The sequence below is a fragment of the Morone saxatilis genome, unplaced genomic scaffold (assembly GCF_004916995.1).
Source record: "Morone saxatilis isolate NCDOM2014 unplaced genomic scaffold, NCSU_SB_2.0 Contig16, whole genome shotgun sequence".
Taxonomy (NCBI): domain Eukaryota; kingdom Metazoa; phylum Chordata; class Actinopteri; family Moronidae; genus Morone; species Morone saxatilis.
Window position 1 is genome coordinate 1,752,243 of NW_023339718.1, and position 18,306 is coordinate 1,770,548.

The following is an 18,306-nucleotide window of genomic DNA, read 5'->3' on the forward strand; positions in this document are numbered from 1 at the left end:
TAAGACAGCTGCTGAGGGTTCTAACCAACCTCAAGCATCCAGTAAGTCTTTGCCCCCTGAAAACACCTAAAACACCTGAAGCACCCAGTGAGCCTTGGCTGTAATGTAGCAGCTCTGAGCTGAAGTGAAAAGGCTTTTGATGAATAGGAGGAAACTGTTTGGCAGCAGGTGGCAGAGAGTGAAAGTAAGTCTCTAGGTAAGTGGTTTTCTTCTTCAACTTGACATTGAATTGGGTTTTTTTCTCTCTGAAACTAAACTGAGTTGAATTTATTTGAACTTTGAACTGCTTTTGACTGAATTACTTACATGGATTTGAATTGATCAGAATTTAATCAAACTGAATTAATTTAAATTAAATTAAAGGACCACGCTCTGGTGAGAATCCTGTTCTTGTTGCTGCACAATGACTCAGGCACAGGTATGCACATATGGAGAAGAAACAAGAAAATAATAGGATAAGTGAGAAAAGAAGAGTACAGAGGAGAGAAGTAGTAACTCCTGCCTCAGTTTCCCCTTGCTGAAATATTTTGTGAAGAAACCATTGAACGATCTGCCATAAAATAATTGATTTAATGTATATGTTGCAGTACAGCAGATAAAGCAGTTTTGGTATTGCTGAGTGGAAAAAGTGAAGCAGTTCAGTCATGCAAATATTTCCTCAAGCCCCTCCATTGCATCTTTTTTTTTTTTTTGCTGCTCTGCTGCCACCCAGTGACTCTTTGAGGTAGTAATCCAGACGACAGTAACAAGTTATTCACTGATGCCAGAGCAAAAATGAAGGCTTTTTATTTAACAAAATGTTAGACACTACAAATCCCAACACAGTAGAAAAATGATAAAAATAGTAAGAAACATACATTGATATGAAAAATCAACAATAAATTTGGTAAAGAGATTTGTTGAATCTTGAAACACAAACATGAAACATGAAAAGACACGTTTTTAGTGTTGAAATAAAAGAAAAAACTGTCTCACTCTACAAATTTAGTTCTTTTGTATAAAGTCGGATGCTCACTGTTACAGTGTAAATGTGAGAACACCGACAGTGGAATAGCATGAAACAGCATTCAGATTTTAAATGTGCTTGTGATATTTTAAGAGGATATTTGAGATGAGGGAGGGGTAGTCTTGTTTCATACAGCAAAGACTCCGCAAACTGCAGCAGCTGACGTCACTGATCAATAAGGCTGAGAGGATAAACTGAAACTAATCAGCGAAATCAGCAAGCAGGTTGATATGTCAGCACGTCATGGTACACGGTTTCCCAGCTCCTGTTATTCAAATAACCCAGACTTCGTACATTTCTAAGCAAAAAGTAATTTAATTAATGGCCCATTACAATTTGTATTTGAGTTCATATTAAAACAGCAAATACTAAAAAGGGTAAACAGGGACCTATTGTGTTTTAAATCGTCCTGGTACATCTGATACAATTCATGACAAAGTAAAATAATGTAGCTTACAACAACATATACAGTATGAAATATCTTAAATAAATGTTTTGGTTGTCTAATTAAACATAGATTATCTAAAAAATTTAAAAAAAAAGAACATGAAAGGCACTTGAGGCAGGTAACATTGATACAGAAAAAAGGACAAAGATTAATTATGTTCCTCAACCTACAGGTTATGAAAACAAATACACAACTGGAGTGATATAATTGTTGAGAAATATCTTAATTAATTGTTTCTTGCATCATTTTAAAATCATATTCAGTTTCAGTGTTTATTGTGCGTGCTATGTGTCAGTACTTAAGATAAAAGGCACTCCTAAATAAGGGTTAGTTTAATAAGGTACCAGGCCAATAATGCACTTTTAGTAGGGCACATTTTAGACAATCTGAGTGTATAAAAGTGTGACTTTCCCCGTTTACACATATGTCCTCTGGTCGTTTCCAGTTGAGGTAGATTGTCTACACAACATATTAACTCAAAGCTTACAGTTCCAACACTGTCTGAGCCCTTTTCACCCTGTGTTAGATAGCATTTAGACTTTACAGGATCTGGTTCAAACTAACTCCTCCTGCTCTCAGAGAGGTCAACCATTAAAACATCACTTAACACTACAGTACAATCTCAAAGTTAAAGCTTGAGTAAAATAAATTATGTTTCCACCATGGTAAACTTTTTGGCCTCCTTTTCGGTTAAGAAGCGCAAGATAAAACAGTCAGTGATTAACTGCAGGTTTTGGGTCAATAGAATATGGGATTCTGAATGGAGAGTTTCCAGATTACCAGATAAATGTTGCCCTCCCGCAGATTATCTGCCTTAATTAGCCAAATTCCACTTCAAAGACGTAGATCAAAAGCACCTCTTATAATCTCTAAAACTGAGTTGCCTGCTCCAAAAAAAAGTCAAATGCATTACTACGAAATAATATAAACTCATTCTTCAGCCTGTAAAGGTCAAAAACTCCAAGCGCTGATTTACGTTCATTTTTTCAGTTCAGGACACTTGGGTATAACATTAACTTGCTGCCCTCATCGCATCACTCACTAACTCACTATTGTACATGAGGGAAGTGAACATTAGCGAATGTTAAAAAACGGCACAATGCATTATGGGTTGGCCCACAAAGATAACACTGGTTGTGGACAAATAGGACTGCATGTTCCTGCAGCATTTAGAGGTTTCTGTGAAGTGTTTGATTAAAAGGATTTAGTCTACAGATGTATTAAACAAAAAAGTTAATAAGCTCCCGATTGCCTCTGCCATAGATGAGTAATAAACTCTTACACCACACAAACTCACTGACGTCTATCACACATTGCAAGAGAAAACGTCACTGCATACACCAGACATTTTCACTGATTAATCAACCAAAATGGGGGAATCATTAGAAATCTTTGGTTGGGATTGGCACCTGCATAGTAAAGACAGGACACTCTTACCTAAATTATATTAAATTAAATTAATTGACCTTTAGTTGGAGGACAAAATCTCAGATTTTCATTACACACTTTGCACAAAGTGAAGGGTGTTTTCATGTGATTACTTTTTTAAAGTACTATACATGTAGGTTTAAGATACGGCACTCCAGTCCATCCTATGGTAGAGCAAATATGATAGAATTATAATCAATGATACAGACGTAAAGACTATAAATACAGTTCTACATCACAAAAACAGCACCCTTATTCAACACCGTATGACAAGGTTTGGTTTGTAACGATTACTAGACATGGCTTTGGCTATATTCCTGGTCATGCCACTGAAGTGATCAAGGTTTCAGACGCTGGGTTTAGGTTTTGTTTCTCTGGCAGGGAATCCTCAGCATCCAGGTCTATTGTGGAGGTCATTGCTGTTTTAAGTCTCTGAGGGTTGAAGAAGACAACATTTTAGAAACAGCTCAGGCACATATACAAAGAGAAAAATGGTACAATTGGTAAAATTGACTACTCGGTAATACCCAGTGGCAAAGTGTTGGTGTGTGGGTCCACCACTTTGGTCCAGACTTAAATATCTCATCAACTATTAGATGATTGGTATGCCATTCAATTCTGGTACAAGAAAGCTGTGAGAATAATCTCACACCATGGATTAGCATAAATCTTTTTATAGGCATTCATGGTTTCCACACTACGTATTTGAATGACATTCGTGATCCCCTGACTTTTCTTCTAGCACCACCATGAGGTTGACATTTTTGTTTTTTAGTGAAATGTCTGGCCAACTATTGGATGGACTGTCCTAAAATCTGGTACACATTTAGGTCCCCTTCAGGATGAATTTACTTTATACTTGCACAACTGCACAACATGACATTCAGCCTCTTCAGCTATATATATAATATTTCTTTTTCTATGTGTGTAGCATGAAAGGACTGCAAACATTTTGTTATAAAACCTTGTGTAAATACATTTCCTTGATTCCTTGAAATACTTCAATACATGATTTTGTGCTAATTAACAAATGCTGCATGCTAACAATCAAAACTATGATGGTAAACTTTATACCTGCTAAACATCAGTATGATTTTAGCATGTTAGCATGCCGACGTTAGCATTTACTGTTATTCAAAGCACTGAGCCGTTAGCGTGGCTTCAAACTTTTAGTCTTGTTTAAGCTAAGAGGGTGACAGGTTGGGTACGTTAGGGAAGAAAACAAATAAGAACATTTCTCAGCACAGGGAATCGAGGTGCAATGGGGTAAAATCAAATCTGTGGGGCGAGGGGCAGGGAGTCACAGCTGTGCAGAGGAGCACTCAAATGCTAAAACAGTTCATAAAAATCACCGTCTTCTATTGCCTGATTTCCACAGTTACTCGTCTAAATATGTGTCTTGTACTCACCTGAAGAAATGAGCCTTTGTTGTTATAAATCTCTTGAATTGCTCCAAGTGGGATCCATACTATGGAGACCAGTGAGACGCCCCAGCCCAGCCATTCAGCCCATAATGGATATTTGTACTTCCCATAGTGAGCTGGAGTGTACTGGGCAATGCTGGAGATCAGTATAACCTATGAAGGGAAGGAGGGAAAGGATAGCGTTAAAACTACATTAAACAACCATCATTATTCAAATTATTGTACTAAGCAATAATAGAAACTGTGGTGATTTTATTTAGGGTAAACCTCACCAGCACCAACACAGGACAGAGCAGCAGCCAACAGAGACGAAAGTAGATGTTAGGGGTTTTTCCTTGCATCCTCTCAATCATTAAAGAGATTCTTGGGACACCTGATAGAAAAAAAAAAGACAGGACAACCAGGATTAGAAGGGTTACTTTAAAAATGTTACCCATACAATAACTACTTGTTACAAAAATGTAATCAGTAACCTAATAATAATAATTAATGATACCTCAACATAAAAAATATGCAAATAAAGACACAAAAACAGAAATATGTAGAAGATTACTTTTACTATTCTATAACACAACAGAATGAGGATTTTTAATATCAAAAAATATTTTTAGAGAAAAGATTGCTTTTCATGAAGCCTGTGGACCATTTTCACAGCTGGAAGGAAGAACTTGTACTGTATTGTGTTGTTGTTCCCATTTTTTTGCTTTAAAGACAAAATAATGGTGAAATTTCCACGCAGGGAAGCAAGGGAAGCATTTCTTCAATAGAGACCATGATAACGAATTGGTAATATTAGCTATGTTTCACTAGAGACCAGAGCGGCCCAGACCACAACATGTCATAGCCCCCAGTTACATGACAAGCTCTTAACTCTCTACGCTCACAATCATATTCTGAGATCCTCAAGCCTGCCCTTGTTAGCTGTTCCTAGGTCACGGCTGGTGACTAAGGGCGACAGGGCATTTTGTCATGGCCCCTAGGCTCTGGAACTGCCTGCCCGAGGAGATTAGGCCCGCCGGCACATTACCTTTGTTGTTTGTTTGTTTCTATCCTCATTTATTTGGCCAAGTACTTGAAATGTATTTTATGTATTGGTATTCCTGCTACTAAAGTTTACTAAATGCAACTGTAATCGAATTACATCTTTTTTTTTCTCTAACTGTAACAGATGCAGTTACCTTTTTTTTATGGTTATCTTATTACGTAACTCCATTATATGTAATCCATTACTACCCGAGCCTGCCACTAATACAGATTTCCTTATGTCGTGGATATGCTAGGTTTAGTGTAATAATTGACCCGCCACAGAAAATCCTGGTGGCTGAAGCATTTACCATAAACATCTTATGAACTTTAAGCAATCTTACCAAAGATCCAGCAGACAGCTACAACTTCAAAAAAAGCCAAAAACACAAGAGAAACCACAGCGGTGTAGTGATCCATCAGCTGAAACACATAGATACCTCCCTGTGCAGGAAGGAGAAGAGAGAGAGGGGAAGAGAAAACCCCAAATTGCTAAATAATAACACATCCTCCAGTAAGTTTCACTGAGTCAAAAGTCTTGCTGTTACATAATGTACCTTTGTAACATGAGGAAGCCCGAGGATAAAGCAAACCATGCACACTGCCAGAGTCAGCAGCTCCTCTCTCTTCAGGAAGCGCAGAACTGTGGGGCCGAACTCATCTTTTATGAACGTTATGGCGACCTCCACTGTAGCAAACTGTGGCACAAAGAAAACACGGACTGTGTTTATAACAGTAATCCAATTTGCAGAATAAACAGTGGTTCCCTCTTGATTTATTATGACTTTGAGACATTTTTGTATGTTTTGTTTGTGGTATGAGGCTGTGCAAAGAGCTGCATAATCATAACTGCAAAGCTGTTAAAACACATATTGGTTGTCAGACAACGCCCACATGGAAACAGCATATTTAGCCATATTATGATATGAATGACAGTCTTGTTAGTTATGATTAGCAAACGTTAGCATGCTAAAAGCTAAACTAAGACAGTGAACACATTAAACATTATACCATTATCAGGACATTAGCATATTATGTTTGCATTTAGCTCAAAGCACCACTGTGCAGAAGTAGGCTACAGGCTAACAGAAGTGTTAGCATGCCTGTGGACTGTTAGCAAAAAGGAAGTGAATGAGTTCAGTCCCTTAAACTCACCTCCATTATACAACAACTTACTTGTACCTTGGCCATTTTAAATACATTAGAGACAGGAAGAGGTGAGAAAATGTTTGAGTAATTATCACCTCAGACGTTTTTTTAATGAAATGAAAGGGATGTAAAGTAGTTTAATGTACCTGTAAAAATACAGGGAAAAACATTAAAGTCACAGTAATTGTACATTTATACTAGCTAGAGTCAGTTAGGGTTAGCTGCACTTTATTTATTTTGACCTCATGAATTGCATGTGTAATCATTTCCATGTCCACGGCCAAAAGATGGACACAGTTAGGTAAACAGTTACAGAGACACAGTCAGCTTGAATGGGCACTCAAGAAATCTTTTAGTTGAGCAATGAAACATCCGCTCTGCCCTATTTCAAATGTGCAGTGCCCCAGTGCCGTGCTTCCCTCCTCCGTCACACTGTGTTTATGGGAGTGTTAGAGATGTTTACCTGGCTGTCCAGGCCCAGACACAGCAGCATAAAGAAGAACAGAGGGGCCCACAGCTGAAAGACGGGCATTGTGGAGAGGACTTCAGGGTACACAACAAACACCAAACCAGGACCTGAAACATAATACAGTGAATGTGTCGTTAGTTCTATAAGATGCAAATGTATACAAATTCAGCTGCCAAAAATTACACTTAAACAAATGAGATATTGTGTGTTTATTAGTGAGCTTTAGAGTAGAGGGTAGAGCCAGGATAGCCGTCCCCCCTAGTTTTCATGCTAAGCTAACAGGCTGTGGGTTTTAGCTCAATATTTCCAAAAAAACTAAACCTGCTACATCAACAGAAGCTGTAGTTTAAATGGTTAAGCTTACACCTATATCCATTATTGGACACTCAGGAGAATTTCCTTTGTGTATAGTCTTTACAACCCAGCTTCAAATAATTTATTACAGAATACCCATAAACTCAATTAACCTGTTTCTACTGCGTTTGACATTTAAATGTAATACAGTGGTATTGTTGTATTGTGATTGTATTGCTCAAAATAAGGCAGAAAATACACTATTGACAGTATATAATTAGTGAATAGAGCTTTTGTGTCAAAGCCAATTCGGAAATGTCTTAAAATTGCATTATTTCTATTGGCCAGCAGGGGGCAGCTCCATGGGCTGCAAAAAAGAGGCCCAATAGCATTGAGCCTTATGGGGAAATGAAACTACTTTTCACTTGATTTGCTAGCTCAGTAAACACTTTTGTAATGAATGCAGTGCACTCACTGGCTGCATAAGACTCCACCAACCAATGGGAATTTTTGGTCGCGTGATTTCACTACAGCACACAAGCAGACAATAAAGTTGTGCTCATGTTGCTGCTACGTATGGCTATAATTTACAACAGCTACTTAAAAGGGTACTCCAGCTATTTAGTATTGCCCTGAAATACACAAGAGACATATAATAGTCTCTGGTATGGGCTGAGCCCCCAAAAAACTGGATTCTACAATCCTCATGTCTTTCATTAGATCCGGCCAGCCTCCTTAAGGACCACTGCTCGTAAACCCTACAGTTTGTAATGACGTTTTATACTTTCAGTGCTTGCCTTTTAAACTTCAGGAAGTTTCTCCAGAGCCACACAAGACAGCAGTTTTTATTCCTAGTAGTACTCCTCATGGTGAGTAAGTTGAACTTGGTGGATAAAATCAGTACCTCATTAGGAAATTCTACATTTCCACTATTTATCCCTGAGTGACCTGGACATCTCAGATATTCAATGCAAATGGCACATCTTGAAATCTGTGTCTTGTTTTTCCATGGAAAGAAGGAAAAAAAGGCTCCCAGGAGGATGAAAACAAAAACAAAGTTCTTACAGCTGACCGCAGAGGTTGGGATATATTTGTTTGTCCATCTGTAGCACTCTGACGTCATTTAATACATCACATCATGTCCCTGATTCTTTCTTCTTGTTTAGGCCCTTAAAATAAAACAGAGCAATGAGAGTGTGGTGTGGACTTTCCAGGCTTGATGCTTACCATCTGTAGCTATGTTGTCCACTGGGAGGTTGTGTACATGAGCCATGTAGCCAATAGCCGAGAAGATCACAAAGCCAGCCAGGATGCTTGTGAATGAGTTGGTAAATGATACAATTAAAACATCCCTGGGAAAGGAGGAGGACAAAATAATATAGTTAGTATAATAAGTTCAAGAAACTCAGGGAAACAAGGGTACTAGACTGCATTCTTGTGCCAGCAGGGGGCAGCTCCATGGGCTGCAAAAATGAAATAATACGCCAATATCTTCCGACAATATCGGCCTAATCAAGACAGCTGTTTTCAGTTTTTCTATTCAAAAATTGGTAATGAAAGTAACTGTAACTGTAAACTGTCTGCGGCAGGGAAATAATGTAGGACAGTTGAGGGTTTCTGATCTATTTTCTGCATCCCACAGAGAAGCTGAGGCCTCCATTGATGCATATCTGTATTGTACACCCCAGTCTCTTCTTGTTCTGAATGAAACTAGTGATTCTTAATTTCCTATCAAGCATTCTCTGTTTCTCCCTGGTCGGCTATGTTGATGGTGGTGAGTCCAGCAGACAGTTCTCTGCGGGATGGGAGTAACCTTTCCAGAGAGCAGCTGAAGCGTACGACCACAGTAAACACAGCAAATTTAGAAAGAGAAGACCAAAAATTGGAGCTTCTTCCATAAACAGTTTGTCCACTATGTTCCTCTGCTGTTACGGAAGCTGCTCTTACAACACAGATGACTGAGAGCACAGATGACTGAGAGCACTGTTACAGCACTTTGTCATGTGTATAGTGGATGATCTTGGAGTCATTTGTGGTAAAGATTAAATTATTTTTTTTTTTTTTTTAGGCAAGTGAATCAGTTATATTTTTGGATATGATTTTTCTCTTATGTGTAGACTGAGGGAAAACTGATAAGATATTATTCCCATTTTTTGTTCATCTTATTACTGAATGATTATTAATGCTATCAGCATGTTTGGGTTGTGCAGTTTCATATCAGTGAGTCCCATAAATATTCACAATACAAACAGAAAAACATTATAATTCACTACTACATCTACATTATTTTATTAGGGCACATTTTGCTGGACAGTCACACACAGCACAGCTTTTCCAAACAGAGAACATCACATCTTTACCTGAGGATGTTGTTGTTGAACTTGTTGTAACTAGCCATCGAAACCATGGAGCCAAATGCTATTCCAATGGAGTTAAACACCTGGGCAGCTGCATTAACCCAAACCTGTGATAGAGAGGAAGGAGAGCACAAGGACTGACTTCAGTACAGCTTCATTTAATTTAGTTTTAAAGTGTAGGAGAAATTCTTCCAAAGATTGACGGTTGCTAGTTCTCTGAAGAATGACAGGCCGGTGTGATGAATCAAGTCACTTTATTACATGCAGCATGGATGTTCTCTCCAGACTTTCGGAATGATCTATTTTATATACCTTCCAGTATCTCCAAGATCACCTCCTAACCGTACTACTTGTAAATCCCATTCCAATGCCTTAGACCTTCCTTAACACAATAGTCCTTTGATCTAACAGTTTGATTTATTAACATATTCTTAGCATATTTCCCCCTACCATAAAATTCACTAACCCCCTAAACCAGACTTAATACATTTATTACCCCATCTAAAACATTAATCTCCCACAAAAGGCTGCCAGAAACCTATTTTCTCAATCAGTTTTTACGCTAAATAACTCCAAGAACTAAAACAGTTTTCACTAAACTTTGAATAGTCTTGGTTCATTGACATCAGAGATTTCTGTATTTGTGTTTTTATCTGAATTCTTCTCACAGGATCTAGCAATATTTGAATGTGACGATCAAATCTGATTAGAACTACACCCAAGCAGTTTTTGAGTGTGTTAATGTTCTTGTTTAATGTACAGGATCACTGATGTTCACATTTACAGCACTAAACAGTAGTTTTTGAGTTGGGCTATTCTCACCTCAGTAAGTATTCAGCTTACTTGTTTTGCTAGTGAGAGGTATAAAAAAAGACCCATCTGTAGTTGGAGCAGAGTTTCCTGGGAGAGTTGAAGCACTTGCTCTGGATTTTATTTAACATCAGAGGGAAACTATCACTCAGGTTTAGCTTTCTGTCCTTAAATTTTATCCTGGCAGCTCTTCCTAAAATGTTCAAAGCCAAATGTTTCACTTTCTAGGGGTGTCCTGAGTTCAACCTAAGCGGTTTATTGAGTTCATTGTTGCAATGACCTCTTCCCTTTCCCTTTTGCAGTTCTGGCTTTTGTTTAAGCTTAGGCAAACACATGATAAAAGTCTGTTCTCTATAATGAGAGGCTTCAATCTAAGAATTTGCATTCACTTCCGTACTCTCTGACATATGAAAAGGTAAATATAAGGTTGATACCATTTAGCAAACTCTACTGTATAATAATTACCAACATGTAACCAAGCAGGAACCTCAGTCATTTGCCAGTGGCTGGCAAATGAAGCCAAACGTACGTGCTAAAAGCTGCAATTCCTCGAACGGCCACTTGAGGCTGGCTACAGAAGTGAGTAATTTTCCATAAGGCCCCATATTAAAATGCTCAACTTTACAGCATATGTGAACATATTTCAGCCCGCCTCAGCTCCACTCGTGCTCTATGGGTACGGATTAGGGCGGAGTCGGGACTGCCAAAATGCCATCGGCCATGGCCGACTGCACTCTGAACTTCACAGCGGTGATGTCATGGAGACTACGTCCATTTTTAATTATACAGTTTATGCATCTAACCAGACTCTTATGTAGTAGCCTACTTTTTGATGGTGCTCGTTCATTAATAGAGTCTCACCTTCACTTCAAACAGTTTGCTCCAGACAGGCGTCACAAAGTAGAGGATACCATTCTTGGCTCCAGGCAGCTGCACATTATTAATGAGCAGGGCAAACAGGATGAAGTACGGAAACACAGCGGTGAAATACACAACCTATGACACAAACAGTGAAAAACAGAAACAGAACAGTTGATCTACTGTGGCAGGTTTTTAGTGACACCAGTGAGGATGATTTGTGGTTTGCTAAAATATCTCAGCCAAGCCCAAACAAGGTTATTTTTTATCAAAATTGACAGTTAATGAATTACTTTAGAGTATATTACTTCTCTGTCTCATTTTATCATGTCCTGAGTCTGAGTTGGCTGAGCAAACATATTTGTTTTGCATCTGAAGCTTGTCTTGTGTGTTTTGGACTAACATATTTCCATCTGCTTCCTGAGTGTGTAACAAAAAAAGTATCCCACGATCTTATTATTTTAAATGCCACTTTGAGAAAATGTGAGACTATACTGTATTCCTTCTGCATTCCTGAATTACAAATATTCAAATATCAGAGGACACAACATCTTCAAACAATGAACAGTGAAATTTAACAATGGGACCAACACATCTTGCCATTATTCTGACCTTGCCAGTAGATTTGACTCCTTTGAATATGCATAAATACACGATGACCCAGGAAATGAAGAGATAACCAAAGAGTTCCCAGCGAAGGCCACCGGCTTCTTCAATGCCACTGGTTTTCTCCAGAAGCCTGTGACTGAAAAAAGAGAAGTGTAAAAATACAAATGAGTGATTGTCATTAATGTAAAAGCCCCTTAGAAAGCCCCTGTATTTCTATATAACATCAGATATCCATGACTAAATTAGCAACAGTTTAAAGTTTCAGCTAATCTGCTCCATCAGGAATGTGTGGGTGAGGTTTGATCAGTCAGTTTTGATTTAAATCTTGCTAAATGTACAGACTTTTCCATGTGATATACCCAAAACATTTGCAGAAAATGATGTATTCATGTGGAACCATTAAGTTAAGAAAAACACCACATGATTGAAAGTTGAAAACAAACTATTCTCACTCAAAGAACTGTTGGCTGGCTGACTGGAGGTGTGTGTTGTTGCCGGGGAAACCGCTCGAACAGTTTCCGACGGCATTCCAGGTGTTGTTGCAGGACGTCCAGGGGAGGACCGCCTTGAATGAGTTGAACAGGTAGAAAAGTGCCCAACTCATGAGCACATTGTAGTACGTGGAGAACACGAAGGAGATAACAACTGTGGCCAGACCAACACCTGCAGATTGACACGTAGGGGAAGAGGACACGAAGTGAGAGACGACCCTGCAGACATTAACCCATCTGTGGGGAAGAAGTTTACTTTTTTTTTAAAAAATGTTAAACTTTAAATCACTCATTCTCATCTTATTCTTTGCAGGGAAGGGTAAATTATTTGAGCCTGGGATTATAATTATGGGTATAACCTATGTCTCGCATAAAGATACACAACAGAGAAGAGCCAGTATCATCTAAACTCTGGTCAGTGGTGGCCAAGGTAAAGTCAAGCAAAACTCGGCAACACATAAAAGGCATTCCCGGAGCAATGGATTAGAAATTCCATTGTGTCATTTGGCCTGTGAATATAACAGGCTCTTGACCAACTGAACAAAGGTGAGATCAAAGTCCTCCAACAGATTAAACAGATAAATTATTCAGTCTTTTAACACCTGTGGTTCTAAACTGGGTTATCATATTTCAGGTTGGGGTGTATATGCCTGTGTAGACCATACGTGTTTTTCTAGTTTTTTCACCTGTTGCTGAGCAATGACTCAGCAAAAGAGCTTAACCTCTACAGCAGGTTAGAGGTTCATTATTTTGCTCAAGGTCACTTCAGTGGAGTGGACAGGGAGAATCAAACCTAAAAAATTTTTTAAATAAGGGAAAGTATCCTCAATATGTTTTCCCTGAAAAGAATTGAATTTGAAGTTTGCTTTGTCTGTATAAACTGTCATTTCTGGAAAAACAGCACTACTTTTTGCTCTATCTGACACAACAAAAAGAACTTACATATTGCTATCAGAATATAAACTAAAGCAACAGTTCAACATTTTAGGAAATACGCTTATCCACTGAGAGTTAAATGAGTAGATTGATACCCGATCTCATTTATACAGTAAATATGTTAGCTAAGCACAAAGACTGGAAACAGATGCTCTGTCCAAAAGGTAACAAAATCCACCTACCAGCATGTTAAAAGCTCACTAATCGACATGTTGTTTGTTTCATCTGTGCACAAAGGGAAATGTAAAAAAAGACACCTTTTATTAGGGTTTATGTGCTAAACTATTTCTATTCTATTTACGAACCAAATTTCCTGGGGTTGGTTGCACCAACTGGTCTTAGCCTGGTCCTTACAAAGTAGGCAAGCTAGCTGTTTCCTTTGTTTCCAGTCTTTATGCTAAGCTAAGCTAACTGGCTGTTGGCTCCAGCTACATATTTACCATACTAGTGTAAGAGGGACAGGGATGGACCTGGATACCTTTTCATGGGATGGCAACAGGGTGGCATGGAGACTTTAAGGGAATTATATGCTGATTTTATCGCCATAATCACACATTTTTGTTGGAAAGGAAGGAAATCTAAACTAAATCTAAAATGTGGTCATACAGATCATTAAATAACTTAACGTTTTTTTCATAATTAAACTAAATGAATGTGTTAATTGTGACAGAATTTGACTTTGACTTAGGTGGCAGCTGGGGTGGCCCGGCACATTTTACCACCCCTGTACTTTGATTCCTGGAGAGGGGCCTCAATCTTCTCACCTGACTCTTGGCAAGAAAGCGAATTAGCTAACTTCCAAAGATGTCAAACTATTCCTTTTTCTATTACTATTCCCAATCCTTTGCATCATGTTATCACTGGTGTCTTTGTGATTTTTATCATTTCAACAAAACCACATGGCTCCCTGTTTTTCAGCAGTATATAAAAACTTTGCTTCCTGAAAACATTTTTGTACTCGACTGGAATGCCATGCTCCAATGGATCGTGTGTCATTATCTGGTAAAGTGGAAGGACAGATGGCTGAAAAACAGCTCTGTGTCATCATAATGACAGAACCAAAGGAAACCCTCTCTGAGCTCAAGGATCAGCTAGAACCACTGTATATGATCCACACTAAGCGCTCCTTTCTTTGTGATTGCCTGTTTGCCTGTCTCCCTCTACACATCTAGCTCACATGGTTGACTGCTTCACCGGTACACTGGACACACTCCGATGGGGAAGTGATGCGTCGTTTTGAACTGTCAAAAACATTACAGTCTGCTGAACTCAAAAACAAGGCAGACCAGTCAAAGATTGAGGGAATCGGTTAGAGCTATCCTCTTCTATCTCTTCTTTATTAGTTCATCCCCCTGTCATACCTCACCTGTCCACTAGACGCCTTCACTGAGACAAATAAGACAATCAACAAGTCCTTCATTTAACAATTAAAAGTATACATTTCTATGCTGTGATTAAGCATGCTGCAGTAAATTTAACATGAGCATATTTGTTGATTTGGGATAGATATTTGTGGGAATCTAAATCATGGATCACAGGTACATCACAGCAAACTGCACTGAGTTGCACAGGGAAATCATTTAAAAGAACATACAGAGAAAAACTACCTGCTTTTGGACCTTGTTTAGCACAGAGCATTAACCAGGAAGAAATGAGCGATAAATCAAGTGAAGGACCCATACGTTTTGACCGGGTAGATAATCTCTGTCTTTAAGGAGATAAGAAAACTATGGAGAAAAATCTTAAGTTAGAACAGAACAGGCAGCATTTTCATTTCACACCCATAAGTAATTATTGTTGCTGGCTGGGCTCTTGTTTGATTTGGACAGTTTGATGAGCTGCCAGTGCTCTCTCAGTCCACACAGTCCGCAGTTCATTCATACGTCTGTAATTTAAAATTACAGAAAAAACTTTCTGGTTTGTCTAATGTTTTTAATAAGCACTTCAAGCTTTTAACCAAACAACTTGTTCTACTGAGCCACATGATTTGTCCGATGTTTGCAATTTGTTTTAAGAATCAAAGCAGACTGTGAGAGCACATTCAGCACGTCAATCATCTTTGACTTAATTATCAATCAAATAAATCAAATTTAAGGATATTCACGTCATGGTTCAGCTGATTTCATGATTTCTTTCTGGATGATATAAATTTTATGTTCATTAAATTTTGGAGAATGTATAATTAAAATGATTAAGATAAAGAAGTCAAATGAGAAAGTGATTGAAATGTCCGCTTAACAAGTTCTCATCCATCAACATGTGAAAACAATCCATTTATCAGACAGAAAAGGGCAGATTTCATTTAAAAAAGGCAACAAAAAGCACTTCAATGTGCAGCACAGACAGTCTTCCAAACTGAATATTGTTTTGATAAAAATAAAAAATAGTTTAAGCTGGTTTTGGATCCAGATCTGCATCAAATATACTGAGTCAGACAAACAACGTGTCATTAGAAAACTGTATAAAATGCATTATTATGTTATTATTAATTACTGATTCCCCCTCAACTGGAGAGGAGGGTTTCACGGCTGGAGGACATTAGGGGGGAGGAGGACTGATTTGCTTGGCTGGACCTCTTTTTCAGTATGTCACTATGACGATACATCACCACAGGTTTTTACGAGTAAAACAGGATCAGATTTTATTGTCTTCCTCCCTCACAGAAGAATCCACTGTACTCTGTACTTAAATACAATGTACATACAGTATTGTATACAGTATTTGATTTGTCCTTACGCACACATGTCAGGTTTCCTGTTCTTTGTTCTGACAACCACGTGTCAAGGAAGAGCAAATACATGCTGTTTTTTTTTGTAACAGTAACTAGAGATAACTTTCACGTTGTGTTTATTTCCGAAAATGTGCAATTTATCATTAAGCAAAATTGCTTCATTTCTACTGAATCACTCCCTAACAGACTATTATTGACAGCTAATGTAGCTACTGCAATTATCTATTCTGTTTTAATCTTGTATTGTCACTTTTTTTTTTACAAATGTTAAATACATAAAAATGTGTCATCCTCTCATTAAACGACTTGGATGAGTTGATAGGACCACATTGTTTATACCAATAGTCCTCTCCAGGAAGAGTCTAGTTCAAAATATGTGGAGCTCTTTGTTTACTGTATTGATCAACTGGGATTTCTGGAACGATAGTTAATAATTAACTTTTTTTTGGAGAGGTTATTTGTTCATTGAGGTAGTAGTAGTGATTATAGTAACATATTTATGGTAACTATACAAATACAGTAATAACTCTTATTCCCTGACATATATCCATTGCTCTTTCCTGCTTAAATGAGTAATGACAGAAAGGTCTACTTTCTCTTGCGGAAGTATTTCTGTGTACTCAAATCGTCCTTTTTCTTGTTAAAATAAATAGTTGCACAGACATTCTTATCTTATCTGAGTATACAAGAGGTTGATGTACCGGTTAGTTTTGTTCTCAGACACTTTGTATTTGAAAAAAATACTATATATATAATTTTAGAAATGAGCAAAACAGTGCACAGCTCGTGGACATGTGGCAAACTTTGGATACATACTCCATTAATTAAAAAAAAAACAATGTCCAGACAAAAAAACATGGCAAGTATCGTCCCCAAGAACGTGAAAGGGAAGAATGACTCATCAGATGTTCGTCCTCGTCACACCAGAGGAGCCTTTGGCCAGGAAAAAGTCACTCACCTTTAAACAAGGGACAGATTTTGGCGAAAGCATGCACGGGCCCTAAACGAGAGTACTGCCCAATAGCAAACTCCATGTAGAGCAGGGGAATGCCACACAGGATCACCATGGTGAGATAAGGGATCATGAAGGCACCTGAATCAGAAGAAGAACAAAGAAGAAAGATGGGTGAAGGATACTATTGACCTCCTCCTCCTAAGAATGTCAATAGTCATAGTGCCTCTGGAGACAATTAAAGTGCTGTGTCATTGCTTAGATAAGTCATACCTGCTGTACAATAGGTTTCTGGTTTGTTATAAAAGGCTTTATTATTGGTTAATGCTGTATTAGTGCTTAACAAGTCACTAATAACTTACAAACCAAACAAAATCTGGGGGATGGGGGCATGTTCTGAGCTCACATGATAAATATGGCTTAGTGTACACACCACACCTAAAAAAGAACTCACGTTCACTTATCCGGTGCTGAAGCTCAACAGCTCAGCTGTTGCTATGGTGAATCTTGCTGAGTCATTCTGAGCTACAACACAGATGATGTTGTAACATGACAGAGGGGAAAAAAGGATTGACTTGTATAATACCTCTATATAATGATGAATTATTATGATCATTAACCTACAGATGTCTTTGCTGATTAAAAACTGCTCCAATAGAATAGTGAGTGAGAACTATTTTGACCTTTTCAAACAAAACAAAATAATAAAAAAAAAAAAAAAAAAAAAAAAAAAAACGGATTTGTCTATGCAGTATCTGTTGTAATAACCCTGGTTATGACTGAGGCTATTGTTCTATTTATGTAAATCATGTATCAGTCACACTGCACGTGACTGCTTATAAATGCTCATCCCCAAAAAACTTTATACATTTTAAACAGGGCAGTCACAATAATTTGTGTGTCTTTATCAACCTAATGATATATTTTGTAAATATTATTGGTACACATCATTATTCAGGTACTGTGTACAATATACACCCAGTGGTTACTTTATTAAGTACACCTGTACAATATATAGCAATTCAATACAACATCTCAGCCATACATTCTACCTTTATGACATTTGTAAAATTCTGTTTTTGTAAACACTGTCATCAGTAACTAGGCACTCTATGATAATACATGTATAACATGTATAATTGAGTTAACGCCTCTAAAACAGGGTGGAAAAAGTAGATTTTACACGCCTGGGTATCAGAAAAGTTGTTTTTAGTGGCTATTTTGGTGGCCACAACCTATGCAAAGTAGAAGTCTGTTTCACTGTAAATACATTTGTATACAATCTCCATCCAATTCCCCAATTCAGCCCTGCTGCGGGTTG

The 18,306-nt window shown here is 38.0% G+C and overlaps 1 protein-coding gene across 1 annotated transcript in view; it reads right to left on the bottom strand.

Annotated features, from left to right (window-relative positions):
• Nucleotides 1–768: 768 nt before the first annotated feature.
• Nucleotides 769–18,306, bottom strand: part of si:ch211-225b11.1 (uncharacterized protein LOC561694 homolog) — a gene marked incomplete in the record, with an annotated part of 18,207 nt that continues 669 nt past the window's right edge. The window contains 12 exon segments of the mRNA XM_035658682.1: nucleotides 769–3,314; nucleotides 4,292–4,459; nucleotides 4,579–4,679; nucleotides 5,674–5,773; nucleotides 5,887–6,027; nucleotides 6,942–7,054; nucleotides 8,469–8,593; nucleotides 9,602–9,705; nucleotides 11,270–11,404; nucleotides 11,879–12,011; nucleotides 12,328–12,538; nucleotides 16,992–17,128. Of these exon segments, the coding sequence (XP_035514575.1) occupies nucleotides 3,204–3,314; nucleotides 4,292–4,459; nucleotides 4,579–4,679; nucleotides 5,674–5,773; nucleotides 5,887–6,027; nucleotides 6,942–7,054; nucleotides 8,469–8,593; nucleotides 9,602–9,705; nucleotides 11,270–11,404; nucleotides 11,879–12,011; nucleotides 12,328–12,538; nucleotides 16,992–17,128 (1,579 nt within the window).